The sequence below is a fragment of the Opisthocomus hoazin genome, chromosome 3, assembly GCF_030867145.1.
Source record: "Opisthocomus hoazin isolate bOpiHoa1 chromosome 3, bOpiHoa1.hap1, whole genome shotgun sequence".
NCBI lineage: Eukaryota > Metazoa > Chordata > Aves > Opisthocomiformes > Opisthocomidae > Opisthocomus > Opisthocomus hoazin.
Window position 1 is genome coordinate 7,031,718 of NC_134416.1, and position 12,369 is coordinate 7,044,086.

Below are 12,369 nucleotides of genomic sequence, written 5' to 3' on the forward strand. Positions count from 1 at the left end.
GGTAAAGGAAAAAAAGCAAGTTAGATAAACAGGGCTATTGCACAAGATTTTTTGGTCTGCTTTGGTTAGGTTTTGCAGTATGGTGCTTAGTTCCTAGCAAGATGGTATACTGTTCATTCTAGGAATGCCCACATGTCTTAATTTTCTCTAAAAAATAGCAAAATTAGTATGGCCTACAAGGGTTTAAGAATTTTGGCAATAGTAGAAGAAATTAGATGACAAGGAAACTTAGAAATTATAAAATCCATACCTATTTTGCAGGGACTATGAACAAGAACCAACTCTGCTTGTGAGGCTAGTGGGAATTTCAAATACTGAAGACCAAGAGACAGGACAGGCCAAAGTGTGTGTCTGAATGGGTGAGGGAGGTGATCGTCCACTAGATATATCTGGGTTATGTTTATGACAATACCAGCCAGGACGATGTGTGCTGTAGAGATCATTCCAATTACAGGTAAGTGGGCTCCAGCTAGTCCAGACTAAGATTTTAAAGTCAGTACTATCTATACATGTTTATTATCGCCCTCCCTGTTCACCTATGTTAATAGACTACGGGATTGCTTCCAATTCGCTTCAGGGCAAGGACATCTAACTCAGTTTAAACTGCCTTCTGCTGTGATTTGCCAACAGTTGACTTTCCACTGAAGCAGATTAAGAAAGATCACATGAACCGCTGACACAACATGTCTGTGTTGGTGGTAACATAAGGTTTGTGGGTAGGAATTTTTCACAGCTCTTTCTCAAGTGAGTGTGTTGCAATGCCCTTCATCTGTCTGTGCACGAGTGACCTGGGAGAATGAACCCATCTATGTTGAAAGGTATCACAAGTCTTTGAGATTTTCTTGTGTGGGAACCCAAGTATAGAGACTATGATATGCTTTTTGTGGCTCTGAGTTAATCTGAAATACAAATGTTTAAGTGTACACTGTTATTCATGAAGAAATATTTGCAGTAAAGCTCTGTTTACAACTGCTGCATCTTGATTTCCCCATGTTATTGAGGAGCATCTCTTTCATTAAAGTGAAATTTAGCAGAACTCTGCTTTTCCATTTATCTGAACAGCAGCTTAATAATACTGCTTTTCTCTGACAGCAAGAGAGATTCAAGAAGTTGCCAGCAATTGAATAATTATCTTATTTCCAGTGCTGTAGTCATAAAGGCATTAAAGAGGCTAGATCTGAAGTTAGATCTGTTTTCCATATGGATTTTTTTCCTGATTGTATAATCATTCCCTGTTCGTTTTAGACCTCTCACAAAATGGTCAATAAACCGTAGAGAGATAATCCTGGAGAAAGCAGGATGTAAACCTAAAGTCATCTTTTTAAAAGGCCATATTGCTTGGAGTAGTAATTTTATATTTAGAATAAAAAAATATGTCTGTCTTTGTTCTCTGCCTTGTGTGAGGGATAGGAAGCAATGTAATCTTTCCGGCAACAGAGTGTCAGGACTGAGTCATCACATTTCATACTTCCATATTTTGAAAAAGTAGTAATTAATCTTACTTCTCTGGGCTACTGAATAGAGGACAGAGTCATGGTAAATCCTATTTCTGTTCTTTCTTTGTCAAACCCAGAAGCTGAAGTCTACTCAAAGCAGAGATAACGGAGAGGTATAAGTATGATGGTTACCCTGTAATTCTCAGCAAAGTTGTACTCAAGTCCTGCAAGTTTAACAGAATTGTTGTATAGGAGAAAATTTACTGTGAAGGAGGTTTTAATGTGTTTCATCTGAACAACACTGTTTTTCACATTTCGTTTAGGTCTCATGCTCTGTGTGTACGGTAATCTAACATTATATAAAGTTATTCTTAGCAAGATAGTCAATTTTAAAATAAACCCAGGACCTAATTCCATTTCATGCTTCTGGCACCTGTTGGAAGCAGAGTTAAAAAGTAATTTGAAGTGATGTAATGATAATCACACTCGCTGTGCATGGTCTCATGGTAGTTTTGCAACTGAGAACCTCTTCCCTTCCAATGGTTGTTTTTTCTTCAGAAACTGTCTAAAACATACTGCCTTTCACTCATGGCTTTGAAGGTACCCTCCTGTCATAGGAATGTTATGCAAGAGTTCTGAGTTAGGGGCTGTGCAACTAGACATTTGCATGTTTTAAAGCTCTGAAAAAATGCGTACAAACAAAACTCCAGCATTTCTTAAAGGTCAGATTATACCAATATCCTTGGGCAAATCTGGGTCTCAGATCAGAGTGATTACCATCCTTGAAAAGGTTTGTTGCTTAACATTTGTTCCAGTTTTCTTTAGCAGTTACAGACATCAGTAGGAAGCATAATCAAAAATGTAATTACAGAAAGAATCTAGCTGTCCAGATTGGAGCATACCAATCACTTACACACCAAACAGATTGCAGAGGCCATAAAAACTGGCCAATCCTATTGTTTTGCAAACAGAAGGGGTACATATGACTTAGGTGGCTCTGGGGAAATCATTCATCATCGAGTCTCAGCCACATCAAGACATTGCCATTTCAAAGTCTCTCCTTGACAGAAATCAGAGGTTGAGATATGCGCGTGTCATTGTAAATTGATTCTGCCAAGGTGAATTCACTGTTTGTTTGCTCCTTGGAAATGTTATTGACGTAGAACGACTATGAAACATCTCAAACCCTTTTTATAGAGATTAAAAAAAAAGTGATTAAAGAATGGTTCCAATAAAGGAGATTTAAAGGGAAGAAGGGAGGTAATTTAGGCATGGTGAAAGCAGAGGAAGGAAGCTATAAAAGCTCAGAGTTGAAAAATGAAGAAAATGGGGTATCTGGAGAGGACGACTGGGATAATTGACCAGTGGGGTTTGGGAGGAGGGGCGCTAATCTATATAGTGTGTGTATTACAGTCTTAGAACGGTTGGGGCTACAGTTCTGACCTGCAGGATATTATCAACACCTTTGTTTACTTTTCCCTAGAAATGTCTTCCTGTCCTCACATGAACAGAATTGGTGTGAAGGTGCTTCTGGGGGAATTAAAATAAATGAGAACTTTTAAAAATCAGTAAAACTTAGGTCCTTGTCACAGCCTTACACCAGCTGAAGGATGCTGCCAGGCTGGCCAGGCAATACTTTCAGTTGATGTACCAGCGAGTCCTTCAAGTAGAAATCGAAGTTATTCTGGCATATCACACACCTTCAAAACACAAACAGAGTAGCACATTAGTCAGCTAAAGTTGATTTCTCTATCAAATTTATCAAATTATACCTACTACCAACAACAAAGCTATGGTTAAGTGAGTTAGACCAGATGTCACATGTCACTGTAGAGGACTATGGTTTCTGATGGTGTACTTCAGGTTCCAGTGCTTATTCTTAAAGGTGTTAAACAAGATTTTCTTATCCATTGCTTACTTGTTTCTACTTTCCTATACCAACTTTTGTTATGTGCTCTGAGGCATTATGCAAAACTATTGTATTGTATTGTATTGTATTGTATTGTATTGTATTGTATTGTATTGTATTCTATTCTATTCTATTCTATTCTATTCTATTCTATTCTATTCTATTCTATTCCATTCCACTCAGTTTCTATTCTCACTAAATTAGACTGAAGATAAGTAACAAATATGTTTACAGGTCACCTACCCATCAGTTCCTTCCATGTAAGATTATCTGGACAGATGTTTTCAGGGGTCTCCAACATCTAAATAGCAAAGTCTCTCTCTGACTTTTTAAAGGGATGATTTCTGTATGATGTGCTGCAATAACATTCAGAAATCTCTGTCTATAGAAACTTCCAGATGGGAAGATTATGTAGACTAGACTGTATCTGGGGGGGGGGGTAAATTGCACATGGAGACAGTGGGAAAGCAGGACATGATATACTGAGTCGTCTGTACAGGTAGTCTACGGTATGTGTATGAAAGCATGCACGACTGCAAAGAGCATTTTTTCGCTTCCTTTTTTTAAAATGTCGTTACTCAGTCTGTAAAGGGATTGCAACGGGCAGTGGTGGGATGGCAGTATATTTCCTGTGGAAAGAACAGAAAGAGAGACGCATCAACAGGATTTTCTCGTTCTTTTAACTAAAAGGTTGTGGAGCACAACTGTCCTGTTCATGCTTGCAATGGATCTTACAGCCCTGAGAGCTCTTTCACTTTCCAGATAATTTGAAGACCTATTCAGCCCAAAGAAGATAAGCAGTAAATGGAATAGCCACTTAGAAAAAGAAGACAGGAAAATAGGATGCCTTCTAGCTTAAGAGATACTGCAAGTGTCACAAATTAATCTCCTAACAAAGAAATTTACTGAGCAGAAGCTTATTACCACAAAAGTAGACTTTCCTTGTTGAGTTCACCAAAGCCTGAGTCTTTAAAACTGTGGAATAAAGAGCTAAATGCAGATCAGTAAGCTCTTAGTTCCAGCTCTCACCAGGGCGTGAGAGCTCCCAGCAGTTTCCACACACTGTGTCTGTCTTCCTTGGACTGCCTGTGACTGTTGAGCAGTGCAGGTGTAGCTCAGAGCTGTTTGCTTAACTGAGGTTATGATAAAAAGATATTTGGGAAAGCCTATAGTTTCAAGCTTCGCTCTCACACCATCCCGTGCCTTGTGCTAAAGGACAGAGGTGCCTGTGTGAACACAAGGGTACATCTGCTGTGTCTCCTGGCAGCAACCCTCTCTGAACAATGTCATCTGTGACAAAAGCCAACCTTGTTGCCACTGGCTGTTAACTGACCAGTCTGTGGGTGTAGAGAGACATGAGTGTCAGAAGGTATCCCAGGAACAAGGGGAATTTTGTAAAAGTTACTGGGATGATGGTGTTTTCATGGAGTAGACTAGGGAAGGATATGTTTGGTGCAGGTACCACTTCTTGTTAATGAAAGAAGCTCAAGTACAGTCATACAACCTGGTCCCTGTCTGTACCTTAAAGCACAGAATGCATCAGTGAGTGCTACTGCTTGAAGGGCAATATCTATGGAGATGTTCCCCTTTGCTTTGAGAGGCAGGATGCCTGCATTGCTGTCAGCGTTACTAAGACATTTTCATGCTGCCAAGCGCTCCTCTGAGAAAACTCCTGCCCCAGCCTAATGTCATACTTTAAGAGAGAAAGAAGCAGGCTGTGGCCATTGAAATAGGCAGAGATGGGTTGTGTTTAGAAGATGATCAGGCACTCATCTGCTGTAGCTCTTTGCCAGATCTCTGCAAAGGTAGATCTTTCTGCTTAAAAATGAGAAATTTTTGGCCCTGTCATATCATATTCACTCACATTGGTTAAAGACAGCCCTAAGAATTGTAGTATGTCTTTGACTTTGACCTTTCCAACAAAAGGAAGGACTTTTTATGCCACCTTGCAAATCTAGCTCCTAAAGCAATTACACAGGAGGCGTGATCTGTGCAAGAGTGCGTTTGAAAAGAAAATGACATTAAACATTGCATCCTAGAAGAGGATATATATCAATATCCAAATCAAATAACATAAAGCTTCCTTTGTCTGCCAGCTAAGAATAAGAATGGATTATACTTCTAATACAATTTTTTCAGTGTCTCTAATATGATGAGGTTTAAATTAAAATAAATATGACTGCATGCTTTTGAAGAGCTAATCAAGCTGAAATATTCTAGACTAACTGGTGTAGCACGGTGAAAGAAATGTGTATTTATCTAGGCTGCCTGGACTTATGCATAACTATTGTGCAGGATATGCGATGGGAAGACAGTAGCAGGGTGAAACAGGCTGTTCCTGGGTGTGCTTGCTAAAAGTCAGTGATAGGAAAATGATTTGAATGCAGTTTGGATGACAGCACTACGGTCCTGCTAATTAATTAGCTCATGTATTATTGGTCTTACTGGTATTTAATTAGCTCTTCCCCCTGCCCCATGTGATTTTTTTTTTTTTTTTTTTTTGAGAAGGTACTTCTTTGTCTGCTCTATTCTAGTTCCAGCAGACCCGCGCCACAAAAACTAATCATTATAATGACAAAACTCCATTCACTTGTCAACCGGGGCCTTTAGTGTGCTTTTTTCTAAGTTCTTTCTTTTATTCCCCCCCCCCCCGCCCCAACCAAACTTTACTTCAGGAAATCTTTAGTCCTCTGTCAGTCCTGATTCACTGACTTCTGATTGCAAATTATGTATGATTCTTGCACTGAAAAGCAAAGCAGCAGAATAGCACTGAAAAGCAGCACAGCAGAATAGACCTGTCCTGGTTTGAAACTCTGGCAAACCAGCAGTCCCTAAGACTTTCTGACCTGTACTTTTATCTTACTACAGTTCATGCACTCAGAACAAATCTACAAAGGCCCAAATCCCCAGAAGTACCTTCTGAAAAGCTATTTGTAAAAAGCATGTGCCTGCTAGCTTCCTGACGATGATGATCGCAGATCTGTCTCTCTTTGAAGCACTGATACTGGTGCACCTTTTTTAAGCACACCTTGCCAGGACAGTTCCAAAATATCATCTGTTAATGGACTATATTTCAAAAGCTGAGATTCCTACAGAACTGAATGCTGATCAGGGACAAAACTAGGTCTGAGCAAATTTTGCAAGAAGTTGTTGCTCAGGGGCTATGGAAGTAGAACGGACAGAGGATTCTGACGAACAGCTAAGACAGAACTTGAAAGTACCTAACTCTGATGCCCAGTTATTCATAAAATAATCACACAGTCATCTCAGGATCCTCTGGAAGGAATTCACTGTAGTAAATGTTGTTTCCTCCAATGTGGTTTTGTACAGCTAAGCAAGTCACTGTGTTTTCCTGTTAGTGAAAGAAGAATTACTCAATAAGCAGTGGACTTCAAGCACAGATTTTCCTCAATCTAAATTATTCACTTTTTGTTGTCAGATGAATGATGTCTTAAATGCCACAGGCTCCATTGTAACCAGAACAAATGCATACACTGGAGGCACCTAAGAGTTAGGAAGGACAAATCCCATCTGACTTCATGTGAGTTCATTTGTGATGACATTATACAGTTGCTGAGGTGAGCAGCTCCAGTACTGTCATGAGCCAAAAGCGGAGCACCCTAGTGTGGTGCACAGGGGGGTTTCCCAAACTGAGGGAACCCCAGAGTGACCCAAGAAAACAGCCAGTAGCCGGTAGCTCGCATGACAGCAGCTGACTGAATGGGGAAAGGAGCAACGGTGGGCAAGCCCCTCCTCCCCCCCAAATAGAAGAAGCCCTTAGGGAGTGGTGGCAACCAAGAGCACTGCGACCAGGGTGGGCAAACAGGCCATGGTGTGGCAGAAAGGGTGTGGTATGGCAGTTTGTGAGGAAAGACATGCAGGAAGGGTGCTGAAGCTCTGCCAGCTTGACCAGGGTGCAGTGGTGTCCACCCAGAAGAAAGCCAAGGCTGCTCCAAACTCTGTATCCACCTCGACTGAGGCAGCTTCCCAGACAGAGCTGTAATGGGAATGGTGCTGCCCTGGGGACAGGATGCAGGGTGGGCCCTGCTCCCGACGGCAGCAGTGAACCCAGCTGTGGGAGGTGTGCCCAGGTAGAGCAACTCCTCCACTTAGTGACAGAGTTCCGGGAGGGGGTGAGTAGGTTGAGGAGTATCAGGGCATGTGACAGAGAGATTGACTATTGGAATTGCACCGTACCTTCCCTGAGACACGCAGCCAGGACACGATGCAGAGGATTCCCTATCCCTATCCTCTCTCAACCTCGCTGATCATAGTGACTTAAGGGATACAGGTGATGCCAACAAGTTCCTGCCCAGTGCAGCAGGCATGCTTCCTCCATGACTACACTACATCCCCAGGTACCCTTGCATAATAGGTATGAGGGCCTGCAAGTGGAACCAAACAATGATGAGGATGATGGTTTGTCTAGCTTGCATGTGTCACCAAGGTTAAGTCAGCCTACATTCTGTGTCAAAACCGGTCCCAGAAAGAAAAAAAGAGATTGTCATAGGAGACTCCCTTCTGAAGGGAACAGAGCATCCAATAAGCAGACTGGATCCACTTCTTAGGGAAGTCTGCTGCCTCCCTGGGGCCCGGGTTAAAGATATGACAAGAAAACTTCCTACTTTGGTACGGCCTGCGGACTATTATGCGTTATTGATTTTTCAGGTGGGCAGTGGTGAAGTGACAACTAGAAGTCTGAGGGCTATCAAGAGAGACTTCAGGGCCTTAGAGCAACTGTTTAAGGGATCAGGAGCAGAGGCAGTGTTCTCTATCGCTCCAGTTGCAGGGAACGATGAGGGAGGAAACAGGAAGAGCCAGCAGACCAACACCTGTCTCCAAGCTTGGTGTCACTGGTGGAATTTTGGGGTTTTTGACCATGGGTTGATTTACACAGCACCAGGCCTGCTGGTGACAGACAGGGTACACCTGTCTCAAAGGGGGAAAAGGATCCTTGCACAAGAGTTAGCAGGGCTGATTGATTGAAAGAGCTTTAAGCTAGATTTGAAGGGGGAAAGGGATGATAACAGAATCACTAGAGATAAGGCTGGGAGTGGCATACCAATGTGCAAGGGCCAGTGTGCTCGTCAAGTCCTTTGGTCTGCCGTCTCAGTGGAGGTAGGGGATGAAGAGCCATGTGGCAGCAAAGGTGCAAGGGTTATTGAGGTGTTAGAACCCACGGAAGCACCTGAAAATAGTCACATAGCAATTGAGGCTTTTCCCCCCAGAAAGGGTGTGGGATCAACAGCCCTGCTGAAATGCATCTACACCAATGCATGCAGTGTGGGCAACAAACAGGAGGAGCTGGAAGCCATCATGCAACAGGATAACTAATATAGTGGCCATCACAGAAGCATGGTGGAACAACTCGCACAACTGGAGTGCTGCAATGGATGGCTACAAACTCATCAGAATGGATAGGCAAGGAAGGAGAATCAACGGGGTAGCCCCATATGTTAGGGAGTGTTTTGATTGTCTAGGGCTTGATGATGGCAACAATAGGGTTGAGTGTTTACGGGTAAGAATTAGGAGGAGGCCAACAAGGCATGGTGGTATTCTGTTACAGACAATGCAACCAGAATGAAGAGACAGATGAATTATTCTATAAGCAGCTGGGAGAAGTCTCACGATCACTGGCCCTTGTTTTCTTGGGGGACTTCAACTTCTCAGATGTCTGCTGGAAAAACAATGCAGATGGGAGAGAACAGTCTAGACAGTTCCTGGAGCATGTGGAAGATAACTTCCTAACAGTTGGTGACTGAGCCAGCTAGTGCAGGTGCCCTGCTGGATCTGTTGTTTGTGAACAGGGAAGGACTTGTGGGTAATGTAACGGTTGGAGGCCTTCTTGGGCACAGCGATCATGAAATGATAGTTTTTGATTCTCGGAGAAGTAAGGAGGGGGCTTGGCAGAATGCTACCTTGGACTTCGAAGGGCAGACTTCGTCCTGTTTAGGAGGCTGGTTGACAGAGTCCCTTTGGAGGCAGTTCCGAAGAGCAAAGGAGTCCAGGAATGCTGGACACTCTTCAAGAGGGAAATCTTAAAGGTGCAGGAGCAGGCTGTCCCTATGTGCCGAAAGATGAGCCACCAGGGAAGACAATCAGCCTGGCTGAACAGAGAACTTTGTCTAGAACTCAGGAAAAAAGGAGAGTTTATGTCCTTTGGAAGAAGGGGCAGGCCACTCAGGAGGACTACAAGAATATCATGAGGTTATGCAGGGAGAAAATTAGAAGAACCAAAGCCCAACTGGAATTTAGCCTTGCTACTGCCATGAAAGGCAAGAAAAAATGTTTCTGTAAATACATTAACAACAAAAGAACTGGGGCTGTTCAGTGTGGAGAACAGGAGGCTGAGGGGAGACCTTATCACTCTCTATAACTACCTGAAAGGAGATTGTAGTAGGGTGCGTGTTAGTCTCTTCTCTGAAGTAACAGGCAATAGGACAAGGTGAAACGGCCTTTAGTTGCATCAGGGGAGGTTTAGAAAGAGTTGTAAAGCATTGGAACAGGCTGCCCAGGGAAGCGGTTGAGTCACCATCCTTAGAGGTATTTAAAAGACGTGTAGGTGCGGAGCTTAGGGACGTGGTTTAGTGGTGGAATTGACAGTGCTAGGTTAATGGTTGGACTCGATGATTTTGAAGGTGTCCTCCAACCTAAATGATTCTATGAAGCTATCAGCCCACAAAATAAGCTATTGACTGTCTAAATTCAAGGTGGATAAGCTTAGGGGTTTGGTTCTTGAGTTCCTCAAATAAATCCCAATTGTATGGGCCAAACTGACAGCTATGACATGGGTCAAGGGCGTGAAGGGTTGCACAGGACAGGCATCTTGAAAAAATGGCTACTTTTTCCTTTTTCTGTATTTTAACTTAAGATGCCTCTGCACTTCCAGGCTCTACATTTGATATCTTCTATTGGGTATTGTCCCGCCTCCCAGGTAATCCCTTCTGGGCTCACCAGAGATGACAAGAATACTCCCTCTTCTGAAAGATGCCCATTGCAGATAAAAGACGAAATTTCACAGGTGAACGCCCACAGTCCTCATGGTGCTGGGTAAAAAAACACTTCCTAAAAGACAGTTGATGCTCTAGCTTTCATTAGAAACAAAGTTAGTAGGGTAAGTGTTGTCACAGGGTCAGCTATTCGCATTTTGAAATCCAGCCCACCTACAGTTGAACATTTATTTTCTTTAAATACTATGTTTGGGAACCTGCAACCCACAATAACAATGTGCTCCATTACCATTAATTATTGAGAAAGCAAGTGTTTAATTATAAGTACTAATGCAACTTGCCTAGATAATCCTGTAGTGAAAACATAGGAGAAATAATAATCTCCCTGCAGAAATCACACCAGGAGTCTGTCTGTTTTGTGCAGGTGATTCCAGCCTTTGCTCAGCCTGCGTTCATGAAAACAACGTTTACAGCAGAATATTTCAGATTTTGTACAGAAATGAAGAGATCATTCTTAATGAATCAATGAACTTCAGAGTGCACCTGCTTCTGGATGGCGAAAGGGTGAGTTGTCTTGGGATGCCCGTAAAAACCAGGAGGGCTGGGATTCCTCTTGCTTAGCTTTAGGTGTTGCATTGTGCAGTTATCTCCATTTCAGAAGTAGTCATGGGGTCTCTGTGCTGTCACAGTTCTCATCAATGTAGCTGGTGGAGGTAAAGGCATGATTTATCTGACCGAGTACCAGCATCTGCATTAGAAGGAAATCGACGGTCCTGTACCCATCATTACTTATGCTGGCAAGGGTGCCTGAGGTGATTTGTATATTTGTAAATGCCAACACTATAAACATCTGCATTAGGTCAGTCTGGACAAGGTCCTCTACAGCCTACTGTAGGTGACCCTGCTTCGTCAGGAGAGTTGGACTAGATGACCCACAGAGGTCCCTTCCAACCCCTACCATTCTGTGATTCTGTGATTCTGTGATTCTGTGATTCTGTGATTCTGTGATTCTGTGATAGGGCCTTTGTACTGTGTCTGTTATGAAAAGTAGTCTACACCTTGTCTTTCCAGTGGAATAAGATGTTGACATTTACTGGAAAATCAATATATCAGAAACTCAAATGTATTGACTGTAATTTGTCATTTGTGCGCTAGATAGCCCATTCTACGTATCTGTGTAGATCAACCTCCCCTCAGAAAACTAGGAATCTTCTGCATCTTGCTAGGACCAGCTTCTACTCCTACCATAGAATCACAGAATCACAGACTAGTAGGGGTTGGAAGGGACCTCTGTGGGTCATCTAGTCCAACCCCCCTGCCGAAGCAGGGTCACCTACAGTAGGCTGCACAGGATCTTGTCCAGGCAGGTCTTGAATATCTCCAGAGAAGGAGACTCCACAACCTCCCTGGGCAGCCTGTTCCAGTGCTCTGTCACCCTCAGAGGGAAGAAGTTCCTCCTCATGTTCAGACGGAACTTCCTGTGCCTCAGTTTGTGCCCATTGCCCCTTGTCCTGTCACTGGGCACCACTGAAAAGAGCTTGGCCCCATCCTCCTGACACCCACCCTTCAGATATTTGTAGGCATTTATAAGGTCCCCTCGCAGCCTTCTCTTCTTCAGGCTGAACAAGCCCAGTTCCCTCAACCTCTCCTCGTAGTGGAGATGCTCCAGTCCCCTCACCATCCTTGTAGCCCTCCGCTGGACTCTCTCCAGTAGCTCTTCATCTTTCTTGAACTGGGGAGCCCAGAACTGGACACAGTACTCCAGATGAGGCCTCACTAGGGCAGTGTAGAGGGGAAGGAGAACCTCCCTCGTCCTGCTGGCCACACTCTTCTTGATGCACCCCAGGATCCCATTGGCTTTCTTGGCAGCCAGGGCACACTGCTGGCTCATGGTTAACCTGTCGTCCACCAGGACACCCAGGTCCCTCTCCGCAGAGCTGCTCTCCAGCAGGTCCACCCCAAGCCTGTACTGGTGCATGAGGTTGTTCCTCCCCAGGTGCAGGACCCTGCACTTGCCCTTGTTGAACCTCATCAGGTTCCTCTCTGCCCAGCTTTCCAGCCTATCCAGGTCACG

At 43.5% G+C, this 12,369-nt stretch overlaps 1 protein-coding gene across 1 annotated transcript in view; it reads left to right on the forward strand.

Annotated features, from left to right (window-relative positions):
- Positions 1–12,369, forward strand: part of FAM135B (family with sequence similarity 135 member B) — a 218,949-nt gene that overhangs the window by 127,698 nt on the left and 78,882 nt on the right. Inside the window, exon 5 of the mRNA XM_075415511.1 lies at positions 10,720–10,859. Within this exon, the coding sequence (XP_075271626.1) occupies positions 10,720–10,859 (140 nt within the window). The remainder of the gene's footprint in view (positions 1–10,719; positions 10,860–12,369) is intronic.